Source organism: Lutjanus erythropterus, chromosome 19 (assembly GCF_056507025.1).
Source record: "Lutjanus erythropterus isolate fLutEry1 chromosome 19, fLutEry1.hap2, whole genome shotgun sequence".
Lineage (NCBI taxonomy): Eukaryota > Metazoa > Chordata > Actinopteri > Lutjaniformes > Lutjanidae > Lutjanus > Lutjanus erythropterus.
Genome location: NC_139335.1, coordinates 13,363,322 through 13,388,676, shown reverse-complemented (window position 1 = coordinate 13,388,676; position 25,355 = coordinate 13,363,322). Strand labels below are relative to the sequence as shown.

Genomic DNA, 25,355 nt, shown 5'->3' with positions numbered 1-25,355 from the left:
AAAATCTGTTTAAGTTTACGTTATATTTAGACAGCCTTTTCTGATGGAAAATGGGGGTCATATGAGCCAAATATTGCTCTCTTCAAAGCCACCACACTTCTTTGGTGAAAACAGCAATTTTACCTCGCAGAACATGGACTTGCTGGTCTACCACTGCTTCGACCAGTTAATTTATTTCTCTTTATCAGAAAGTACAAACAGTCAAACCACAGAGATTCAGTTAAAAACTACAAAAGTACTGACAGCTGAATACACAGACTTAAAAACGCAATTCTCTTTGCTCTCCTGCATACAACCCTGCAAAACACTGATTGACTGGGGGAGAGGGAGAATGGTTTTACACTGCAACCCACTTCAAGGCAGGTCAGGCATGCTTTGACCCCCACTCCACAGACGGTCCATCTCAGGTGAGATTTGGCCTAGCTCTGCCTATCAAAAGTGGTAAAGAAAAAGCAAATCAGCGTGGCACGGTTTGACTCGGTATGGCCATAACATAACCGATTGAGGCACCAGCCACTCATGTTCTGCAAGGTAAACATACTGGTTTTGACAAAGGAGTGTGGTTACTTTGGAGAGAGTGATATTTGTCTTCTATAACAGCTGGGTGCTCTCAGAAAAGGCTGTCTGACAGCCTGTGAAAATATAGTGAACACTATAGTTAATGATATTGACTATTTTGGGTGGCTAAAATACATTTTGCCACTGACCCTGTCCACAGCTGTACGAGCTGAGCTGAGCTTATCTACTGCTGCGTCTCCGAACTGGAGGTGTGTTGGCAGCCATCTACTGTAGGTAATACACTGACTGTGGATAAGTCTGCATACAACCCCACTTCAAAAAACTCAGACTATCCCTTTAAACTGTAGAAAGCGTAAGCTCAAATGGAGAGAGGTGCTGACCTTTGCGCAGGGTGTGTGGACTGTGCTCTGTGGAGTGGGGGGACTGGTTGCTGCTCTGAGGACTACTGCTGGGGGGGACTGTTGGACCTGCCACCTGGATGGCTTTGTGTCCAATTACAGGGGAGAGCTCTTTACTCTTCAAAGAACTGAAAAAGACAGGCAGACATTAGTGTTTGAATAGTGTCGGTCACAATATGTTTGTCAACTGTCAGTATACCTCATTTACACTACCTCAGTGCCCCATCAGTCACAACCACCATCACCACCATCATCATCATCACCACCATCACCATCATCACCATCAGTGTTTCACTACTTTTAAAGTCCAGATGAAGCAGCATTTCAAGAATAACTAGTTACCCTATTGTGATAAATTTCAGAGTGAAACAGGACTGGCGTGCGGGACATAACATTAGAAGGAATTTGACTTGACCGTTGAAAAGAGGGCGTGTCATAACATGACATATCATGCTGTTGCAAAGTAACTAATGAATCTTAACTCTGTGCTGAAAAAAAGCTGACGATTGTTTGATGGGTGGATGTCAGGGTAAAGCTTGGTTCAAGCCTGCATGAGCACAGGTAATATTTAGAAGACTGAAACCCCAAACCCCGATTCCAAAATATTTGGGACACTGTAATATGTAAAACAGAATGCCACAACTTGCAAATAATTTTCGATCTGCTTAGTTCATCAGGTTGCGCATTAAATATCTTCATCATTGCATTCTGTTTTTACTTATGTTTTTCACAGCATCTCAACTATTTTGGATTTGCCGTTGGTATTTTTTATCTTTTTATGGCATAATGTTTTTTACAGGTGCACAATATGACCGGAGTTGTGATCAAAACGGGTTGAAAAGGCATTTTTCATTTTTATCTCGTCCTTAAGTACGTTGTTACAACTTTCTTAAGCTTTCTGAAACCCAGAAAATCATGTCAGGCGAGGTAAGCAAGTGTTTACAGACCAAACAGTTTCACATGTTTCATCACATATATCTGCATTATAAAAAAGAATAACACATTTCAGTTGAAATACAATGAAAACAAGGCAACGTTAAAAAAAAAAAAAAAGCTTCGAAGTGTGTTTTTCAGACCACCAGTCAGTTGGGAAGAGTTTTCACATGTTAGTCATAGTGTATTCTAAGTTATAAAAAAATAAAAACATTAAATTTCTTTCTTCTCTGTTAAGACAGGAGGTTACAGCGGTCAAAAAAATGAATAATGTTGACTGAACTACAGCCCAGCTAGGGTCTGAAGTGAACTCATAACATTTCTATCTCAGGATGGATACCTGAACAAAATGCTACTGAGCTCCAAGAAGTCGTTCTAACATTCATGAACAGATGGTTTTAATAGACAAACAGAAGGAAGTAACATGAATGCCTCTTTGGGCAAAAACCCATTAATTAACCTTGTTCAGTATTATGTTTACCTTTTTATTACAGCACAGACAGTAGTGAAGATGCAAAGCATATAGAGAGGAGATACTGCATATCAAAATCTTAAAACGTGAAATTAATATGAACAGAAAATAAAATTCATCAATGAATAATAAACATGATTAATTATAATGGTTATTAATAGTAATATTTGATTAACTGTATATTTGTCTTTCTCCTCTTTTTGAATCACTGTATTGTAAGGCTCAGGTCTTCAACGTTGCTTCAAGACAGACAGACAAGGACAGAGCAGAGACCCCCTCCTACGTGTTAGCCATGATGTTACCACTTTCAGAGGTGAGATGAATGCCTGTGTCAGTGTCTCTTGCTCATGAAGTAACGAAACAATTCTGGTGACTCACAAGAGTGTCTGTATGCTACACTGGGGATAACAATGCAGCCAGTTAGCCAACATGTTTTAATAATACATAGCTCATTGTCATTATCAGTAGGTTCTATGAAGTGTAATTTCGTAAGCTTTTGTCAATGTCATATGTCAATATGTCAATTTATTCGTGTTTACAATATACTGAATTCATGTTGGTGTGTATTTTCAGACATATTTTAAATTTGTGGGGAAAAAAAAACAATAATTTGGCAGACCCCCTGCAGTAACTCTGAGGACCTCTAGGGGTCGTGGACCTCCTGTTGAAGACCTATGCTTTAACGTGTATCTATCATTAATAAAGATATACAAAATAATATAGACTAGCATAATTGCTTAACTCGTATGAACTCACACCCACAAAGAGCGCCCATACTGAAGTATCACGGTCACATTTTGGATTATGTGACATCTAATTGCAATCTCCTGCAGCCCCTTTGAGCTGCCTGTCCCCTGAAGTAAGACATCTGAATGGGAAGTCATGGAGATACCAAATCACAAGAAGGATGGTTATTAAGCGAGCTTGTTCTGACCGCTGACAAAGATTTGCTGTAATGACTCACTCTGTCCTGCGTGGTTGTAACACCATAGACTTATGAGTCAGGAAACTGCCACAGTCGCTCTACACAAACTCAGCACTTTGGCTGTAGCTGGAAGATGCTTATTCTGTATGAAGATATTCTATACTGTAGCTTACCAGGACACAATTGCAAACTGGGTGCCCCATTACTAACCCTGAATATCTTGGTCCCACTTTATTTTACAGTACACTAATAAGACGGATCAGTGGGAAATAATACATTTTAGTTTGCAGTACAGTTCTGTTGTAATGTGTCCCTATATACCATTAAAAAAGTAAAATAAGTGGGAAATAATACATTTTATTTTAAAGGACAAGTCCCTTGTAATGTGTCTCTAATGACCCCCTGTCTAATGAAGAATATATTATTTCTAGTTTTTGTCTAATTTGATACACAACATGGCTTGTTATGTGTTATTACTGTACTGTAAAATAAAGTGGGACCAAACTCTTTACTTTTAAAAATGGGATCCTTCTGCTGGTTAGTAAAAGACTGCTGCAAACTGTAGAATAAATACATTCATATGCTATTTGATAGCCATATGCAGCTGTGTCCATGTATTTATCGTCTACTCAATACCAGCATGAAACCGAGCGCTATATAAGCCAGTAACATCCTCAGTTGCTAGGCAACCCCCATGAGAGGAATCCCTGGACAACCTGAATGTTACAGAATCTGAGGTATGTAATTTGAGGGGGGAGGGAAAAAAAAGCAAAAAGAAAATATGAGCCAGCGAGCTAGAGGAGAGGAGAGATACAGCTGCCACTCTGTGATGCATCCATCGTGGCCATGGGTGTGTTGTATTTACCTAGTCAGCCTGGGGGGTCCTCTCTCTCGGACACACGGACAGGCAGCCCACGGCGGGGGCGGGGGCGCGGACGAAGGGAGGCTAGGGGGGTTGCCAAGGGACTGGTCATGGCGGGTTAGTACCAAGGGGGTTTTGATGTAGAGTGGTGAAGCATTAGTGTCTGGCGGGGGGGCATGCGACATGTCACCAGGCGGGCTGTGCTTGGGGAAGTGCAGACAGCTGGGTTTGGGGTTCGAATTGATGTCAAGTGACGAGGAGGAGGAGGAGGAAGAGGAGGAAGGGGGCGGGGCTGGGGGAATGAAGCCAGACCAGCGCAGCGGGGGCGGGGGTGAGCCGGGGGGCTGGGACTCTGGACCCGGTGCCACGGGGCGAGCGCAGGGTGGGGGTTTGGGATAGAAGTGGTGGGGGGCGGCGTGGCACGAGGAGGTGGGGTAAGGGGGGGGTGGCCGGTCCTCCCCTGGGGGTGGGTGGGCATGAGAGGTGTCCGGCCGATTGGGCGACACGTTGTCTGAGCTGTAGATATTAAGAAAATAGACAGCACAAAAGAAACAGCTCTAGTGATTGAACAGGGAGACGCATTGGAGCGATATAGGATAAGCTGTTTTTGATGATCAGGGTGTTAGTGTGTTAGTTGGTCCGTAGCCAAAAATAAGAGGAAAAAAAAAAACAAAAAACCTGCATTTTAGGGTGGGTGGTGGGCACCAAGCTTAGCACACACTCAGCTGAGTGCAAATACAAAGACAAGCACAAAGAAACAGCAAAGGAAAAGAAAGATTTCTTGCCAAAGGAAAAGAATAGAGTGTGTAGGACTCCCTCTGTGATCACCTTGTGTCTGCACACTGCATGGAGCTGTGAGGAGGAACCGTCTCTGTAGTCAAAGTGCTGGTCTTACCCAGCTGAGCTGATGACTGAATATCTCCTCTCTGCTGCATATGGAAACCCTATCTGCCCTTATCTGACAGTATATGACTTGTTTGCATTGCAGGTCCTGCAGTCAGCCCAGGGCAGTGTGAAACAGACACAAAACCCTTTCATCGGCTGAAAGAGCCACAGGAGAGGAGGGGGAAGCCAGCCAAGCCAGAAGCCATATTATCTCTTGTCTGCCACACAGGCAGAGCCAGTGACCATGAAGTGATTATTCATGTGTTTAACTATGATAATCATATCAAAAAATGGTGAAATCAGTCTGAGTGTCAACAGAAAAGGAAATAATTCACGACCAAAGCTGAAAATGCCAAGCCACAACAATGGGATATTGGAAATATTAGCATGCTTGCAAAGGACTTGCAGATTGAACAAAAATTCCATACAGTATTTGGACTAAAACCCTTCAGAGTCAAAAAAGGTCTTTATCCTTTTCTAAATTTTACCCACAGGGACATCAACCTTACAAACCACAGGGAGAACTGAAGAAATGTGGAGAGTGAGAAACTATAATAACAACAGAATGAGATATGATGGTGTTGACAAGGAGGATGGGAGTATGATTAAACACAGCCAAGCACCTCCATCACACAGAGCTCAGAAAGTTAACAATGGTGATGATGATGATGGTGATGGCAATAAAAATGAACAGGAGTGGATGCGTGAGTAGGAGGGGGACAGCGTCTCCACTGTAACTTACCAAACCCTTTCTCCAGGCGGCGGTGTCGCGGACGGGGAGGTGGCGAGCTCTCCGGGCTGTTCGGGGATGAGTGTGTCTGCAGGAGAGCCGGGGCCTTGCATGCCTGGAGGGGTGGAGGAGGCCTTGCGTGCCAGTGTGGCAGAACCCTTACGAGACACCCAGGAAGTATCCATAACCCGGACACCCATACTGGAGACAAACATGTAGACAGAGTCATATATGATGACAAGGGAAGAGGTGAGAGGGGTTAGTCAGGAATAGGGTTGGGTACTGAACTCAGGTGCAGACGCCAGTACCACGAAAAGCAATTCACGCTAACTCAATCGGTGACAAAATTTTGGCACCTGAGTGCAGAGAAAGAGAGAGCAATGTTACCCCTGCAGCTTGTTCCAAAAAGCTAGTTAGCAAGCTAGCAACAATATGGTACCTTGGTGTGTCTTCCATAATGTTCACCATCTCAGACCTTGACCTGCTTTACCAAAATACCGTGGTAACAGGCTGCATTTTATTCACTTTGAGGAAATTTTTATTTCTGAGGCATTTTACAGAACAGGGCTCAGCAGCCTTGTCGTGAACACAGCTGGACCGGGACCGAAAACAGCCACATAGATCCACATGGAACACAGTACACAGGTCATTTACCCAGTTTCCTGATGCTTTCCTGAGCATTCTGATAGCTGTATGTGTTGCTAAAGTAGCTTATTTCCGTTAGCTTGGTTAGCTGCACAGCTAAGTTAGCTAAGTCAGCTAAGTTAATAAACCGCTGCACTGTAGCTGTATGGGTATGGAGGCATTGCATTAATGCTCATTCAGCTTACTGGCTACTGCTACTAGTCTCTCCGTAGTTTCCTGTTTTTACTGGAAAAGTGTTAATATGCAGAATCAAATACCAATCTGATTTTGCATTTCACATGGTGTTTAATTTAGCATTTTCATTTATGTTAGATAGTACTAATGGTATGTTCATACGACCACCAACAAGGCATCAGAAACAACAGTTTTTTCTGAACCATTCTGTATGTCAAGCGTGAGGTGCTACACATCAAATATGTCAACCAATTCCTGTGCTGTGTGAATAAAAGAAAAAAAACCATTAACAAAAAAAAAAATGCTTGACGCTCCATATTCACTGACTTTACAGATAAGCATTCATTGATATCAACGAGATGCTTAGCGGCACTTCACTGAGCACTCAGTGACATTGGGGCTTGGACAGTTTGGCTGTTTTGCAGCTCTGTTGCTGGTAAGTTGAACATACAGTAACGTCAGACACTGGCCGTGTCTGAAATTCCATACCAACATGCTATTTAGCAGGCTAAAACAACAAGTGAGATTTTTTAGTATGTCTGAAAATTATGTATGAAACCAATACTATGTGAATTGCATAAATTCAGTATGCAACACTGCAACAGTGTTGAAATTGATAAGTGTTATAACTGAAATTACAGTTTTATTCTTACATGGAAAATGAAGTATTGAAAAATGGCACTGTTAGGCTCCCGTAACAAAGTCACGGTAGTGGTATTGCGTCAGTTCAAAGGTGAACAGTACCCAACCCTATTAAGGAAAGAAGTGGGAAAATGGCATACCTTTGTATCTTCCTAATGCTGCGTTAGTAGGGGGAAGAGAGGCAAAAAGGATATGCGGTCAGAAGTAATGCAGACATGGTTCGCAATCACATCCTCAAACCACTCAGTCACTCAATATACTGGATATGATGGGGAAATGAGATCCACAGTGACAGAGAGGAGGAGGAGGAGTGATGTTGCAGAGGTGAGAAGATGTCTGGCCACATAACCAGCCTGCACTACAGACCAAAGACTGGCTTGTTTTTTCTAATTAAACCTGTTTGATCCTACAAATACACACAGACACACACACACAGACACACAGAGTGGACACTTTTCCCAAAGCTGATAATTACTCTAAACGGATAAAAGCAATTTTCCTTCACCCCATATTGATAGCCGCTGATTAAGGGAGGCACAGATTTATATAACAGCCTTTTCCTTAATTTGATGGTGGTGTTTTGGTGAAGGCATCGGTTTGTAACTGCCAGTGTTTTTCCACCAGCTGGATGAATGACTCAGGCCAGGTGACGTGCTAGCCAGACTGTGAAGGAGGAGCTGGGTGTGGGAGGATGGGAAGATAGCCCTGGAGAAATATTTCCTGATTTTAAAAAGATAAAAAAAAAAGGTAACCAGCAGCGCTCCATCACAGACCTGTTGCCATAGAGACATGCCACTCAAGGCCCCATGTATTCAAATGAGGCTAGTTTTCAGCCTTCTCTTCTCCTAATGAATACTGATAATAGGGGATGTAGTTATGTGTGCTGGAATTATTGACAGGTGAGATATACGGTGCTATCCTCACCCTCCTATGGCATATGGATGCATCTGGAAAACTTTCAGATTACAGGATCTGTAAATACTCCACCAAGGTAATGGATTTTTAATGTGCATGTGTTGCTGGACTCAAATGTAAGAATTAAATATCAGATGCCTGGGAGGAGGCGTGGGTGGAAAGAAAGAGAAAGAGAGTGAGAGATAGAGTGAGATGTGGGCAGCAGAAGGATGCGCTTGGCATCATACCCATCCTTCTTGTAAAACTCCAGCATCATGTTGTCAGTGGCGACGCTCAGTGGGCGTCGGCTCTGGTCGTGCTGCTGTTTGCGCTCAGATTGGTCCATGTCTGGTGAGGGCATGGAGCTGTAGTTGGAGTTGTGGTTGGTGTGGATCGGGCTGCCGTAGCTGCCTGTCAAGTTGAATTCAATCTCTGAGGGAGGAGCGGACACACCATCAGCATACAGTATATTGATGTTACAGTAATACCAGTTTTAAAGGGATAGTTTGGATTATTTGAAGTGAGGCTGTGGGAGGTACTTATTAGCCACAGTTGATGGCGGTTGTCACACCTCCAGTCTAGAGAAGCAGAGAGGAGCACCAGCAGAAGCTATGCAATGAGCAGCAGCAAAATGCCATTTTAAAAAAAAATCAACTAAGAAAATCAATATCAATTTAAGTGTATGTTATATTTAGAATATTTTCACCACTTTAGCTTGCCACCAGACATCCTTTTCCAATGGGAAACCAGCCAAATATTGCTGTCTCCAAACTAAACCAAACTCCATAGGCAAAATCATAAATTTTACCTTGAAGAATACAGGAGTTGCTGGTCTACTTCTGCCTCTATTAGTTAGTTTGTTTGTGTTGCTGTGTGACTTCCGTGCTTTAAAAAATTAGTTCGGATTCACTCAAGTCACACAATAACAAAAAACAAGCTAACCGATTTAGGCAGCGGTAGACAAAATACTGCTGTTTTCTGTAAGGTAAAATCACTGTTTTTGCCAATGGAGTCTGGTTGCTTTGGGGAGAACGACATTTGGCTTATATAACGGAGGTTTCCCATCAGAAAATTCTGTCTGATGGCAAATAAAGCTGTGACAATATTGCAAATAGAGTGCAGTACATTGCTTAACTTCCTTTGCTGGTACTCCTCTCCTCTTTTCCAAACTGGGGGTGTGCCAACTGTCACTGACTGCAGGTAATACACTCATTATGAATAAGTGCCTCATACATTAAATACATGTCTATATTATTTTTTGACTTGTGCATACAAGAAGTGATCCATTATATTGAATGACACATCGTTCAAACAACAAAGCATGAACTGCTGCCATATGCCCTAAGATACATGATGCAGCAGCTTCGAACATATCATGTTCAGACAACATGATGTGTGCAGCACTCATGAGCAGTTTATTAAGCCTCCTGTGCATTTTTGTTGTGTTATAGCTGGTTTGTTGTATGGCTGTTTGCTGTATTCATTGTGTTTGTGTGATTTTTTTTCTTTTAATGTTTAAGAAGATGAAGGACAATGACAGCATCATAAGGTCATCATATTCATATAGGGGAAAAAAATCACAACAGCTATAACACTTTTTCTTATATAATAAGTTATTATTCTGAAAAGAAGTTTGACTTCACAGCTGCTGTGGTATGCTAATTTGAACAAAACAAAATTGTGGGTCATAACCTACCAAAATCCCATTATTTACAACAATAGAAGATCAATAAATATCGATGTGGTGCCCAGCCTGACTACAATATTGCATACATAGCAGTGATCCTCACCTCCAGGGAAGAACCAGTCAGCGTGCTGGATGATGGGTTCAATGATGCCAACAATCTGCAGGGACATGGTGGTCATCATCTCTGTCATGTTCCTGCATAGAAGAAAAAGAATTGAACTGCAGCATAACCGTTATGTGAAAAGTTGTATGTATATATGTATAATATGTAAAACAGTTAGTAAATACGTACGGTTCAGTGTGTGTCCAAAGCAAGTTAGGGCCAAGAACAATCGCCATGTTACCGGGAGTCATTTTGTTTGCGTCTTGGTACTCGCTTAGCTTGGCTAAGAATTTGATTAGATATCTGTGGGATTTAAATAGAAGGTCATCTTAATACCATATAATATTATAATTATTTCTTCCTTTTCTACCTTCAACAGATTTTTGAGTTTTTAATAAAGGTCAATTTGGTTTTGAATAAACTAAAGTTTTGCTGACCTATAATCTTTTGTTGAAATAATTTACATTTCTTCTTCAGATAATCTTTCAGTTTTAGAAACTTGCAATTTGGATTGTTCACAGTAAGCTTTGGACCTGGTTTATCATTGTCTGGGCGCTTGAAAATTAAATGCAATTGAAAATAAGAAATTATTTACCATTATCCACTTTCACTTAAATGAGTTTGAGTTTCTAAAACTAAACGATTGAAGTTTATCTAAAGAATAAAAATAAATGATGTCAACAAAACATTATTAGTGGCTAAAACATTCTCAGAACTTAAATGTCTGAGTTGGGCTCAAAACTCAAAAATCTATTGAAGTTGTGTTGAAATTTTTAGTTTTCAAGCCGCAGCTTGACTCGACTCGCTCTGTTTTGGTTTTCTACTACAGACAGAACTGGTACCTGGCACTTCTTTGGTATCAGCTCAGTCGAGGTTCCAAACAAACTGGGCCAATACTAAAAGGTGATGTGAAAACACTGCAGACCACTGATTGGGCAGAGTAACGTAGTGTTGTGAGTGCGTTGGTGAGGCGCTCAGAGATTGAACGGCAGAGAGGAAAAGGTGTGTGGTGAAGTTGTCAAACTGGCAGTAAATGCACAGTGTAGGTTGCACTTTGTCAGTCGATAAAGGCTGCAGCTTTTCAAGACCAAAGTAAAGGTCAGCTCCGCCTACACTGAGGGCTGCTATCCGCACTGGAATACATAGATGAACCATAAGCAGGTAAAGTCGAAATTTGAAACCTGCTGCTGCCGTTACGCCTCTTGCCTGTAGGTGGTGTCGGTTGGACTGAAACTGGAGGGATGGCACTAGTTTATTTCAGTTTGACAATACTGTCTGGCTTTGTTTTGGATAATTTGCATCAATGACACAGTTGTTCTCATTTTGTGGAGTTAGTTCTTGTCTTCTTAGAGAGCTGGGGGGTGGAGGGTAAAATGTCAACTCTGGAGTCGTACAATGATTGTCTTACTTTTTGTAGGAGCAGGGCCACATGGGAACAAGTACAAATGATAGGACAGAAAATCAGAGGAAGCAACTGACCTGAAATTGTTCAAGTTGTCCGTGGGGAGTTTTTCACACGCTGCCATTAATGCTTGTAGTCTCTTGTCCATATCTTGAATGCTGGTGAAATAAAAAATCATTTTGGTTTACAGTTGCTCCACTTCTTAATAAATGTCACCATTTTTCATTTTGGCAGCTTACATCCCCCGAATAAAGACTTTGGACTATTTTCTGTTTTCACTGTGGCCAATGGCATAATTCAAGAAAATGCTTTTAATAAGAAAACAACAACTCACTTGGAGGCCTGAATCCATTCATCATAAAGTTCAGTGGTCATCAGTGGCTCAGGGAGCTCACGGAGGTATGATTTCAGAGCCCCTTTGGGTGGGAAAAACAGGGAGTAATCTCTGGTTAGCTTTTTTTTAGAGGAGGGGAGGGTTGTTTTCTCTCCTCCTGAGCACTGCCGAGGCCGTGCCCCATATCTCCACTCCCCTCCAGCAGGCCCTCGCAGCCAGTGCAGCTGCCAGAGTCAGATTGCTCAACACAGATTTCATGCTAATGTGTGAAATGGACAGCAATATTAGGACATAAAGCCTCCAGGAGAAGAGCACTGAGGGCGGAGCTGATGAAGACCGCCCAGTGACTGTTCTGCTCGCCTTAAAAACCACATTTTCTGCCAACGAGGTGCATAATCCATCTAAAAACTTTTGTACAGTACAGATGACTTTTCCACAGCATAAAAAACGGTTGTAGATGTTGAGTAAAAACCCTTGCCTTTAACATAGATGTATTACACAGTTTTTCCTGCTGACTTAAGATGACAGAGTGTAGGGGTGTTGTTATGGAAATGGGCTTCGAACAAGGCATTTGTGTGGGCATAGTTCACCTGCGATGGCGTGTGGGTCGGAGGAGTACTCCTGCACATCCAGAACTCCACAGTCCAAGGATGCTTTCAGCTTCTTTAGCTTGGAGGCTGAGGGAGCCACTCTGAAGAGGCCCTGCAGCCCACACACAGGAAACACATCATCATCATGTGTAATTACCAGATCTAACATGACCTGTGCATAAATGCTGTACAAGAGTCGCAGCCCCTATCTGTGGTACTTGACATCTATTGATGATAATTATCACAGCAACATACTGAAGAATACCACATGATGTGGTTTGGTCTAATTACCACAAACAAATAAAACCATCACAAGGATGATTAAAAAGCTCAATATCACAGCCGAACAAAAGAAACTTATTTCCTGGTGCAAAAGATACTGCTACTTGTCCTCTCTCTCCTTCCTCAATTTAATTTAATTTACTTTAAAGGTCAAAAAGATAAGAGTCAGTATGCTGTAAGCTGTCCAATCTCCAGTTTCTGGGAAAAAACAGCAGCTCTGTTCTTTAAGATGATCTTTTATTTTGTCAGTTATACTAAAGAAATAAAATGCTGGGTTTAACATTTCTGCCCGGCTGGCGGGTGGGTCAGACATCTACATGCCCAAAGGGGCAAATAAAAATTATGCCCCTGTACAAATTGTTTTATTTATTAGCACTAATCAAATAACGGCAAACACTAAAGTTAAGTGTCATGTTTAATCTTGGGCTGCAATATTTATAAAATGTGAAAAACACAAGTGAAAGAGTTAAAAATGGCCACACCAGTTTTTCATAGTCATTCCAAAAACCAAAGACATTCACTCTAATATGATAATAAACGTAGAAAAGCAGGAAATGTCAATATTTGAGAAGTTGAAAGCAGCATTTTCTGCAGACAAAGATGATAAAAATATACATATTAACCTAAAATGTCTGATGTGTACTTCTGCGTGTGTGTGTGTGTGTGTGTGCTCTCTACCTCCTCTTGCATGCCACACTCTAATAGCATGGTGACACAAGCTTCGATGGGGAAGGCAATCTCTCTCCCGCTAATATTCAGGTGTTCTTCCAGAGACTTTCCAAATGATGGCTTCTCCACCCACGCCTCTGCAACACAAAACAGCATCTTGAATCACACACAGACACAAACAAACCTACGCACCATCACTGCATCTTCTCCTCCTGGAAGACTTCACACCAATGACTGTATAGAAAGTTTGAGGCACTGCCTGCAAGAACCTTTACTGACAACAATCAGTAATTAAATTGTGACTTTCAAGGTTAGATTACACATGAGTGTTTCACCGGTGCCACATTTCTATTTGTGGTATATATTAGGAAAATGTGATGATTAAGACCTCTGTTTGATTTGGCACTTGCAAGGTAGCCATAGCTTAAAGGAGCAATATATAACCAAAAATGAGAAGAGCAGTCCAAATAGCAGGGTAGAGCCAGAGAAATCGTATGTAATATACGATCTATGGTTGAGACAAGTTGTTTCCTCCCCAGACTTGAGGAAGCTCAGGCAGGCTGCAGGAACACTGCAGGAGCACAAGATGACCACAGCGATAACAAGGTAAGATAAGATAAAATGAAATATTCCTTTGTTAGTGCCATATCGGGGAAATTTGCAGCAAGTGGACGACAAAAAAGAATGAAGCATCAATAAGAAGGGATTAGTATAGTAAGTAACCAAGCAATATAAATAGAAGGATATATAAAAATAGGAATACTATAGTCAAGGGCAGATGTAAAAATAGGAACAATATAAAGAGAGGAAATATAAAATTATATATAAACAATATATACAACATACACAATAAGCAGACTGTAGCGTTGTTGTCAGAGAAGCGAGTATTTCAATTCAAGTCATCTCTGATGACACGTTATCACCATTTTATGATTTATTACAGAATATATTACAGATTACTCCTTTAAGTATGAGGGTGGATAATTATAGCTTAACAAGGTTGTTATGTGACACGTCAGGGCTATTAACTACATGACATCTCATCTTGATATTGCTTCAGGTGCAGAATTAGAGCAGATCTATACACACAGACACACACACACACACACACGCAGTGTAAGACTCACCTTGGTGAGCTTTAATCTGGGGCAGGACGCTGTGAAGAATCTCTAATGACTTCCTGTGGTATTCTGCCTGTGTTTCTATCAGCTACAGAAGAAGAGGAGAGTGTGTAAGTGTGCATCATGTAATGAAGCTATTACATCATCTCTAATGTTAACTGTAACATGTGAAAATAAATAAAAACTACAATATTTACAGTCTTTTTTCCCAATATACTTACTGTCTGGAAGTAGTTTGCATAGTCTATTTCTTTGGCCACAAAACTGTACATATCTGCTGACAGCTGATCCTGAAACAGAAAGTAGAGAACCATCACCCCATGAGAAATGATCTGACCTGCATGTGACTGTAAAACCATCCTGGCATTGTGGTTCATTTATGTCTGATACATGCAGGAGGGATATAAATCAGACGGAGAGCAAAAGGAGCCTGAGGAGAGAATAATATTTGAGTTGCTCTGTCTGGTGGCTCACCCTACAAATCTCCATCCGATTGGCTGCCTCCTCCATCTCCTCTCTGAGGGACTCGGACTTGGCTCCAGGCTGCAGCGTGCTCGGGTGACTCGATGACTTGGACGACTGCTGATATCTATGAGCATGGGGTAAAAAACAGACCACACTGGATCACGCTTCTTGCACAGACACTTAAAACCCGAGCCTTTATTTTAAAAATAAATGAACAAGAGCAGGTTGTAGCCTGACTAGGGCAAAGCCAGTAAATTCAGTGAGTGAGAACTTAAGCTTGCTGATTTGGGGAATTTTATTAATTTTGTACAATTTAAACATAAAATTGCACCCATTACTGCTGTGGTTCCTGAACTTTTTCTAGCATCCCCCCTTCAGAAGCCAAAAAAAAGTTAACATCCCCAAAACCACAATTATTATCAATCACTAACAATAATCAGGGAAGCAACTGATAAAAAAGGACTTAAGAGAAATAAAGGTCAGCATTATAGCATCAGTATACTCTTGTTTGTTCATTTTCATGGCCAATGCAGGAGAGGACGTCATCAACGTCCCCCCAGCAGTGGCTCAACGCCCCACAGTCACGTGATTTGAATGAGTTCAGATTTTAATTATGAATTTAAGTAACCGTAAAGCAAAGAACACAGTTGTTAATTTGCTAACACCTTGTCTTTCATAGTTAATAGCTTTTAAATGTGGATGTGGTTTCACCTTGTCCGTGCAGAGTCCATGTCCAACACAAGTTTAGCTAAGTGCTTCCTCTGTTTCTGGATGTTGGGAATATCCACCTGCAAAAGAAAGGCAGCTCAGAGAGTAAAAGTGCAGTACTTTTATGTAAATGAAGACCATATTCTGCTTGTAATTTTATGTTAATAACATCTGAGATAATAAAAAAAAAGTGACAGAGTGCGGCTCTGTAACTCATATCTGAAGGGTGTTAGGTCTCTTAATTGGTGCATTAAGTTACAGCAGTGCCAGCTCACCTCTGCGAGCACATATAGAGGCTCCACCACATCTCTCTCTATTTGGAACTCAAACTGGAGGAGCTCCTGGGCCAACTTCTCCTCCGTCTCCCCACACAGCTTCAGCATCTTCCTGTTTGGTGACAGCCAAAGTCACAGGCAATCAAGTGCAATTAAAATGCAGACAAGGGTAATGAGGACAGAGAAGAATTCAATAGCCAAATCAATAATTAAAGATGACTCTCTTTCTCTCTCTGTCTGTGTAAGTATGCTAGGGAAGTGTGTGAGCAAAGGCCTGTTAACGACTCACCCCAGGAGAGAGTCGTCCCCCAACACAGCAGCCCCTTCTACCATACACTGTGCCAGGATTGTGAGCGGTAGCTTTTTCTGATAACAGAGAGAAATAATATGTAAGATTCATGCAAGATTATGAATAACGTCATGTTGCAACATCAAGCATCTCAGCATATCAGTGTCTGACAGGATGATGGATACAGATACTCACAGAAGGTGACTTGACAGATCTCTTCTCCATGTCGGTGCCCTGCTGACCCTGCAGGCAGGCAGTCAGCTTCTTGTGAGTGCTGTGCGTCACCTGTTTGACCAGGTCCAGACGCTTCTCCACCTGGAAGAACACAAACATCGGAAATGCACACAAATGCGGCCATAGCACTGTCTGTGGTAACGCTGCAGTACAAAAGTTGTCACTCAACATAAGCAGCTTAAAAGCATTGTTTTGGGCTGTGTTGTAAGTTGTAATGGGCAAGAATCACTCTGTCATTAACTGCATGAAGACATATGTAGCCCGTGATATGAGTCCTTGGTTCGCTTTAACACAGCTGTGTCATAATCACATTATTTACACCTATTAATATAACACAGTGTGAACAATGACAGGAGTGACTGCTAAGAGACCATCAGTTAATGAAGCACCTGTGATCGCAGCGACTGCCTACACACACACAACCATACGTACTGTTACACCATAGCTCACCTGTAGAAGGTCCTCGCTTAACACCTCTGTTTTTTCTGCCCTGTAAAGAAAAAAAGTGTAAAACTGTCAGGGTATCCAGGGGAGACAACATGAACATTAGCTGATGCATTTTGAAACAAACGACCGTATGTGAGCAACATTGCACGTCTGTTGCTTTCAATCAGTGCAACTTTGTGCATTGTAGAGTCAGGAAAAACATTTTTCCTTTTGTGTATCATCTCTCAGGTCACTCAACAGGCTACACAGCCTGTGATGCACATGGCGGTCATTCTCCTCTGACATACACAGGGTTGTAAGATCAAAAGATGAACTGCTGTGTTGCAGGTTGCAAGCCTTACAAACATAAGGAATCTGACAAACTGTTATCATTTCATCGCCTCCTGATTGATCAGCAGCTGAAAAAACAATGAATGGTGAAAATCTGCAGGAACATTTAGCTAAAAGAAGATATTTGATAACCCATTTATTGTGAGAAAACAGCTATTGCTTGCATTTAGCAACTTCCTTGCCAACATATATCAACATATATCTTGGATGTATTTATTTGAGCAGCTGTCTTGCTGACTGCACCTAACTTCAGAAATTTCTGGTTTATTCAGTAATGTTAATGTTACTAACGCTAGCCTTCTGATCTTAGTCTGCAGGAGGTGCTAACATTGAGAGACAAGCACTAAGTTAAAGTGCTACATACAATTCAGTGCTACATACACAATAAAACCCTTTTTATAACCTCAAGGTAACATGCTAGTTGATGTGAGGCACTCAAGTCCCACGTTTCCCAATGTATTTCACACTGAAGTGTCTTTGCCAAAATGTTTCACAGTTGTGAAATAAAGTCCCAGCTGTCTTGCCTTGGATGTAGACTCATTCACTGACTTTTTGCACATCATCAATGTGGCAGTGCTCCAGAATGGGTGGGCCGCATCCACGCACCTGTCCCTTTGGAGCATGTGTGGGTGTTCATGTGAGTGCACAGTGTTTGTGTGGTTGTCTCTCAGAGTCTTAGACAATACATAAGATCAACATATTAATTATCATGCAAGCTATCCATGTTGTAAACTCTCTGAAGTGTTCTAACACCAGCGTGACTGCAACAAGCAGGACAGCAGCGACCCAAGGCCACTGATTCAAATATGCCAGGTCCCACTGAGGAGCATCACATCCCACTGTGAATCCAGCAGACTGGGGAATTAGCCAAAGACTGAAGGAAAGGGCAGAGCTGCATCGCCGCTGAAGCAGATAAAACTACTCATCCAGAGTCCTGAATGAGCCTTAAGCTCAGAAAAGAGCAAACCACTGGATATCATAAATATACGGTGTCAGCTCAGTTTAGACAGCTTATATTTTAAGACTGAGGTCCTTTTTTGGCCAGAATATTTCCCAGCAGAGCTCAATATGCTTTTTTAAATCCTTCAAGGAAAGACAAAATCGGCAGATTGTCTCCTAGAAACATGCATATTTAGGGCTGCAGCTAACTGTTATTTCCATTATCAATTTATCTGCAGATTATTTTCTAGATTAGTGGTTTCACCCATAAAATATCAGAAAAAAATGAAAAATAGAGCCGCAACGATTAGTTGATTACTCAATTAGGTGCCAACAATTAAATTAATTGCCACATTGTTCATTCAAAAATAAGTTAAGCTAAAAAAAATAGAAAACTGATTACTAAGTACTTAAAAGAACTTAACTTTGCCAAGTTGTGCGTTACTACCATCAACTTACTCGGAAAAGTATGAGAGCAAAAGGTACTGAAAACCTAGTGTAAGCAAGTAAAAGTGAAAGACTAGTATAAATTAAGTTAAAGACAATTTTTAATTGAAGTAAGGACAATGTTTGCATTTACAATGCAACTATTCTGATACTCAATTGTTTTGAGTCATTTTTTATTGTCCACATTCTCTGATTTCAGCTTTATTATTTTTATTGTTTTATTATTTTTGTGTGATTAGTCTGATTTCTTTAGACCTCTATATATTCACTGAACTGAATATTTTGGGTTGTGAACAAACCAAACAGTTGGGGATTCCACCTTAGGTTTTGGGAAAGACTGAATAACATTTTTCATCTTTTTCTGACATTTTTGGACCAAACAGCTAATCAATAAATCAATAAATTGATCAACAGATTAATTGTTAATGAAAATATTTGTTCATTTCAGCTCTAGTGAAAGTCTCAAAGTCTAAGGTGATGTCTTTGTTTTGCTATTTGAAAAACTATATGATAATACAGAGAAAACAGCATTTTCTGCCATTGCAGAACTGAAAAATGGATTACCTAGACAGTCGACTAATCATTGCAGTTCTACATACATTATATATCAAATTTGGGTTATTGTTCGTGCGGACACAACAATGCACACATCTAAAACAACAATCCAGGACCAACTAATTAGAGTGGAGGATAACATGTACTTCCTGCTCAAAAAGAGCTGTAGGCTGAAAAGGGAGGGACTTCTTGGGCAGACAGTCTGACCTCTTAAAATGAGTCCAAACCAGACCTGCAGACCCCCAGCAACCACCCACTGGTGCAAATACTCTCTGGGCACTTCCTCTTCCTGTCTGCACAACCTCTTCCTGCTATTGTGACCCAACCATGCCAATGCCAATTGCAAATAATAGCCTTTTTTGTATCATTCATTCAAAAACAAAATGTGAAATTATCTCACCATTGGCCAAGAGAATGGGAAAGACCTTGGTTTGTGTTCTATAATTCATCAGCCAGACAAAAATACATCATAACTAAAATGTTCTTTTCATGTATGATGCCTTGTTGCTGGTCTAACAGTGGCCGACAAGAAACTGCGCTTGTTTCATGTTGACATGTAGTTGTGTGTACACAGCTACATGTTCTATGCATTGTTTCCAGTGACAGAAAACTAAAATTTAATGATGTCACTTGTTAGCATCCTCTGGTCTCAGTGCCAAGATGTGAGCATGGAGCCATGGGAACTGGGTCAAATCATGTACCAATGCATCTAATCACACTCAGCCTCTTGGAAAACTGCTCTGCTCACTGCTCTAGGAGGAAAAATACAGGAAATCTGTGTGTGCAATGTCGCCTGAGAGGGAGAGAGAAAATGATAGCTGAGCGAGAGATTTCTGGCATGATCTGTAAGGATAAGTGTGATCGCAGATTGCTGATTACATGACAAAGGGGGATAAAAATAACCCAAGCAGTGCACTAAAGTTTGGCTCCATTCTGCTGCGACACTTCAGCAGGCTCTGAAAAATCTCTAAAACCCCATTCTCTATAATAGACCTTCCAGACAAGACTGTCACATGTATCCATGCTGAGTGTATAGCCGGAGGTCTGCATTGCAGCTGTGAGCTCGTCGCTGTCTATCTGGCCTCAAACTGGCTGGTCGAGGTGTCCTTTGGGAGAATCTGGCAGCTGAGGGACCCTAATAGGGTGCCCAACGGCACAGATGGGACAGGCACTCCAGCAGTGACAGGGATGTGGAGAAGCTGCTCTGTTAGCGATGTTTGGCGGAGATAAGCAGACAACCTGTGAGGCTCTCTCTGGCCTGGCAGGAGCTCCACTGATAAGCTAAACGATCAACTTTTTCAGCAATATGACAGCTGCATACGCTAGAAAGTTTTAATTCGTCCTCTTCCTCTCAATCTTTCTGTTTGTCTGTGCGGGAGTTTGAAGCATGAGCTGACTGAGGGAATCTAGATGCAGTGCAAACCAAAAGTGTCAACAAAAATACAGTAAGCTAAAGGGATAGTTTGGATTTTTTGAAGTGGGGTTATATGAGGTACTCATCCATAGTCAGTGTACTAGTAGACTGCGGTCGGCACATCCCTAGTTTGAAGAAGCAGCAGGAGTACTGGCATAGGAAGCTCAGCAATATACAGCTGCAGACAGTCGTTTCTGACAGGAATTTAGGTTAAAGGAGTCTGGTTGTCGGACGGTGGTTTCCTGTTGGAAAAGACTGTCTAACGTCAAAGTAAACCGGTAAAATATTCTTAATAGAGTGCAGACTTGAACTAATATTGCTCTGCTGCTTTCCCAAACTGGGGGTGCGTTGACTGCTATCTATTGTAGGTAAACAATATAATTTGTGATTTTTTCCAATACCAGTACTAAAACCATACTTTTAATACAGTACCAGAGTGTAAACAGTGCCTTAAAAAAACAAATGACAGTCAACAACATTTATGAATATTTTTATTCATTGCTGACTGAACTTAAAAATAAATAATATGGTATATATAGTTTTTAATTCAGATGCTTCCCCTTTGACACGCAATTCTTTTTAAACATTTGTCACATGGTCCGTCTGGTGTCGGAATCCTTGGGCATGTAAGTGGCACCAAAATGAGGCACCATAATCTTTGTTGTGATTTGGTCTAGTAGGTACAGGTTGTATGGAACCAGTGCCATATTAGCATCAACTTTCGGTATGCAACCTGAGGTAATACACTGATGATGGATAAGTACCACACTTCAATAGATCTGAACTATCCCTTTAATTGCTGTTTGAAATAGGGGAGTGAAAATTTAAAAGCAGACATCTGCTGTTCTCACTGACCACAACTGATGTGGCCATTATGACCCAGACTTCAAACAGATCGGAGCCTATCTTCAAAGACAGCAGAGCGTCTTGTTCTTTGAGCTTGTTTGTTTTCAGACCGTGGTATTTCCTCCGAGGAAAGCAGTTTCGTACATAATCGGCCTCTGAAGGCACAGAGACAAAGTGGCATTGCATAGGCTCAAAAACAGGCGTTACCAGAGTCGCTTGAAACTGATGAAAAGCTAAAGAGATTTTGGAGGTGAGGAGAGAAATTCGTCTCAGCAAACAGTGAGCAGAACGAGTCCTGGGAGGAAAGTAAACACGTGGGAGAGTTGGCAGCCATGTGGGCGGTGTGCTCATGGAGGGGGAGAGAGAGTTTGCCAGGTTTATGCCAACCATCTGCCACTTCGCAGGCATTCCTTTACCTGGAGCTGCTGCTGATGACTCAATACAAACACACACAAACACACACACACACGTGCACACACATCTATAAATATTCAGATTAATTAACAAAAGTCAAAATTCTGAAATTCATCATTAACTTCCAGTCCAGTACTTGTTTCTGCTGCTTGTTTCTTTGATACAAGAGCTACAAATCTGTGCACTGCAAACATGGACGACTTAAAGGAGTTAGCTGAGAAAATATTGACACAGACAAATCAATTGGCAGACTTTGTATAACTCCCGCTCCACCTCTGGTGGCAACATTAACAGAGTGCTGATAAAGGCGGGCCTGGATCTGTTCAGAACATCTGGGCGGTTGTATTTACAGCTGGCCAAAGAGAAATGCAATTTTATTGAGCAAATTTTCCCAGAGACCTTAAACACTCCAAGTCATCGCAATTCCATAGAGTTGGAAGTAACACGTGTGCACCAAATACCCAGCTGACCGTTTCAGCCACACATTTCATACAAATATGTCTTATATAATAAATATTTCTATCCCGGGATATGTTATTGTTGGAAACCCTCATGCTCAGCCCTCCAGCACTATGCATGGTTTATGAGAGCATGAATAATCCATGTCGACATAATCAAAATGTGAATAAAATAACATCCGTACTCTTGAACATATTGTCTTGGTAGCTAGCCAACTGTTGGCTGTAACACTTTCAGGCTACAGGTCCACCTGAGATCCATCTGAACAAAAATTCTCTGGTTTTGGTCACACTGCTGCTAGCCTCACTAACAAAAGTGCTTACTCTGAGGCCTGGAAGAGCTGTGCTAGATGCTTGGTCCTGTGCTGCAAGAAGAGGGTAGTGGAGCAGAATGGTGGCCCTGGGCCTCAGCAGGGCACCAAATGGCCTGGAGCGCTGGCATGAGATCCACAGTCAGACACACACACAGAAACACACAGCAGTGTCCGTGCTACAGATGCTCCGTGAATATTTCTCCATTTAATGCCTTTTTTTTCCTCCAGACCTTTCCCGTGCAGAGATGCATCTAGAGAGACCCACTCGGTTTCCTCCCAAATGACAAGGCGGAGGACTGATGGGATACAAGGTTACTAAAACAGAAAAACCCACTTACTGTAGTTGTCCGGCAAACTAGGTCACAGTTCTGTTAAGTATGCAAGAATAACTGTGAGAGGAGTGTACACGCACATGCACACATAAGTGTACACGCGCGCACACACAGGATACACACATGTCCAGAGAGGGAGTAAACGAGGGAGAGAGCCTGCAGCATTCAGCAATGTTTCACTGAAAACACAAGCAGTGAATTATCTCTAATAACTTTATTCATGGTGAATAATCTCCACAAGAAGCACTCTACTCTGTGACTTAACTATGTTTTTACACTTTTACACACACACGCACACACGCACACATGCCTCACCTAAATGTCAAATGTCCAGTAGAGAGCATCAAATAGACAAAGAGGTAGAATGAGGCAACAAAGATCGATACTGCGCTTTATTGACACCCAAGCCATATATAAAAACATTGTGACAAGCCATCATTCTTAAAATATTCCACCATGTGGGTTGGCAAAGCCAAACCAATGTGATGGAACAGCTAATACCAAATCAGTGTTTCTAGGCAACGAAAGCACATGAAAGATTTTGCACCTACTGTATAGAAAGGGGCGATGGAGAGTCATCCTTTATAATTAAAGAACAATATTTTACATGAAATGTAAGAAAAGGGTAAACAAAACAGGAAATTGTTATTAGTGGATTAGTGCTTCCTGTTTTGAGTCTATTGGCATTCCTGAATGGAAGGAAGTGGGCATGCTGATAGGGAGTCGCCCGTTTCTTTAACAACAATACCACTCTACTGTAGCTACTCTCACTTACATCTGTTTAATACTCAGAATGATGCAGGACTTTACTGAATGTACAGGACTTCAGGTGGGTAAAATAGTTCAAAGCATCTTCCCATTTCTGCATGAGCATTTTCACATGAGGCACAGCAGCATGACTGCTGAGACATTACTGCACACACGGAAACCTTAATGACTGAGAGCAGCCTCTCTAATCATTTAAGTAAATTGTTATAGAAAACATTCATGCATCAACACAACACACAAAGAATTCACCTGGAAAGCCTGCACTGCTCAACATAATTTGAAAGATGTTTTAATGATTAGAGAGGATTTCAGTTTCATTGAAAATGTTTCCATGCAGGCAGTGCAATGCCACTGCACCAAATATCATTAATATCTAAGCAGCAAAACTACAAACTGTAGTTATAAACTCAGCAGAACAGATAAATCTCTCCAGAGGAAATCCTTTTAGACAGCTCTGATGGAAGTCGGGATTTATGTCTGCTTTACTCCAAACACACATACACTTTGTATATGAGAGCTTTTGGATGTGCACTCTATTAATGCCCCAACCTATACTGTTTTATCTGTTGTATCTTACTATCTTAATAATGACTCCTTTAACTAGCAGGAAAATACTGCGCCATTGACTTCAGACCAGGTTTTTGTTGGTCAAAGGAACAATAGCTTTCTGCTGCCTCAAAATAGTGACATGCCAACAATGTGCCTGACCACACCTCATATTAAGACCAAAATGTGCTACCTACACAATGCGTGTGCTGTCAGAAAATATTATTGTTACCTGCACTGTGCTATTTGCAGTAGAAGACAGAACCTATTGACTTTGAGATGAGGGAACCTGAGGTCAAGCTTTCATTTCAAGGCTTTAGGACTCATTCTTGCAGCACTCTATAAACATAAATTTAACCTATGTGTATCTGTTTTACTGAAGAAGATAATTTTGATATTATGTAACTTTAACAGTGCCACTTGGAAAGTGATTTGTCAAAATCAAGCTTTACATTATTTTTGCGCAGTACACTAAATCCTCTTTAGAGCTTGATTTGTTCCTGAATGCCTCGCAGCTTGAACTGCATCTGATTCATTTGCTGTATTTCAGTCAGGCCCCGAGGTCACTTTCTGTTGGAGATGAGATCATGAGTAACAGATTGATCAAAACCACTTTAATATGCAACAAGTCAACATGGACAAAAGTAGCTCAAAGTGCAAATGAGAACAAGCTGCCATCCCCAAAGCTGTTTGTGTGCCATGTTGTTTCTTACAGTTTGTAGAGGCGCAGCAGCACAGCACTGGGCTCTGTAAGAGGTTAGCCTTTTGAGGGAATCAACGACATAGAAAAGGATAAACAACGCTTCTGTCTGATATTACATCATCTCTCTTTTGATAGCCAAAATGGCCCCGTTACAAAGGCTCTTTTTCACTAACTCTACCCTGTAGTATGCTGTCTCTGAGAGGCACTGACGGGGTCATGGGAGGGTTATCAACATGGATACTAACACTGAATGGCTCTATACAATCACAGCTCTTGCTTTTAAATAAATACAATACATACATGATCTAGAACATAAGTAATGACTCATTTCCAATGACTGCTGCCTAAAACTCTTGCTATGAAAGGGCCTAAAATGGGATCACCTACAGTAGAAACAAGGATTTCTACATTCAGAGCATCTATTGAGGATTTCTATTGAAGTTCTGAATCTTTGTTGCCACATTTAATGATGTCATCCTCCAACAAAATCCTCAGTTTGGATAAAGTGATTCATCGGAATAATTGGGTTAACCGTTTTTATGAAAAACTGAAACTGTTCAATAGATTCACTTATGTGCAATAAATGCAAACCAGCATGAAAGCA

The 25,355-nt window shown here is 41.3% G+C and overlaps 1 protein-coding gene across 1 annotated transcript in view; it reads right to left on the bottom strand.

The window, feature by feature from the left end:
• arhgap44a (Rho GTPase activating protein 44a) overlaps positions 1-25,355 on the bottom strand; it is a 36,726-nt gene that overhangs the window by 3,687 nt on the left and 7,684 nt on the right. The window contains exons 2-20 of the mRNA XM_084744536.1: positions 16,689-16,728; positions 16,200-16,319; positions 16,005-16,081; positions 15,716-15,827; positions 15,444-15,520; positions 14,742-14,856; positions 14,489-14,557; positions 14,274-14,355; positions 13,156-13,283; positions 12,196-12,307; positions 11,606-11,687; positions 11,349-11,429; positions 10,059-10,172; positions 9,870-9,961; positions 8,328-8,511; positions 7,326-7,343; positions 5,737-5,925; positions 4,113-4,625; positions 900-1,045 (exon numbers count right to left, since the gene is read on the bottom strand). Coding sequence (XP_084600662.1) covers positions 900-1,045; positions 4,113-4,625; positions 5,737-5,925; positions 7,326-7,343; positions 8,328-8,511; positions 9,870-9,961; positions 10,059-10,172; positions 11,349-11,429; positions 11,606-11,687; positions 12,196-12,307; positions 13,156-13,283; positions 14,274-14,355; positions 14,489-14,557; positions 14,742-14,856; positions 15,444-15,520; positions 15,716-15,827; positions 16,005-16,081; positions 16,200-16,319; positions 16,689-16,728 — 2,351 coding nt within the window. The remainder of the gene's footprint in view (positions 1-899; positions 1,046-4,112; positions 4,626-5,736; positions 5,926-7,325; positions 7,344-8,327; positions 8,512-9,869; positions 9,962-10,058; positions 10,173-11,348; positions 11,430-11,605; positions 11,688-12,195; positions 12,308-13,155; positions 13,284-14,273; positions 14,356-14,488; positions 14,558-14,741; positions 14,857-15,443; positions 15,521-15,715; positions 15,828-16,004; positions 16,082-16,199; positions 16,320-16,688; positions 16,729-25,355) is intronic.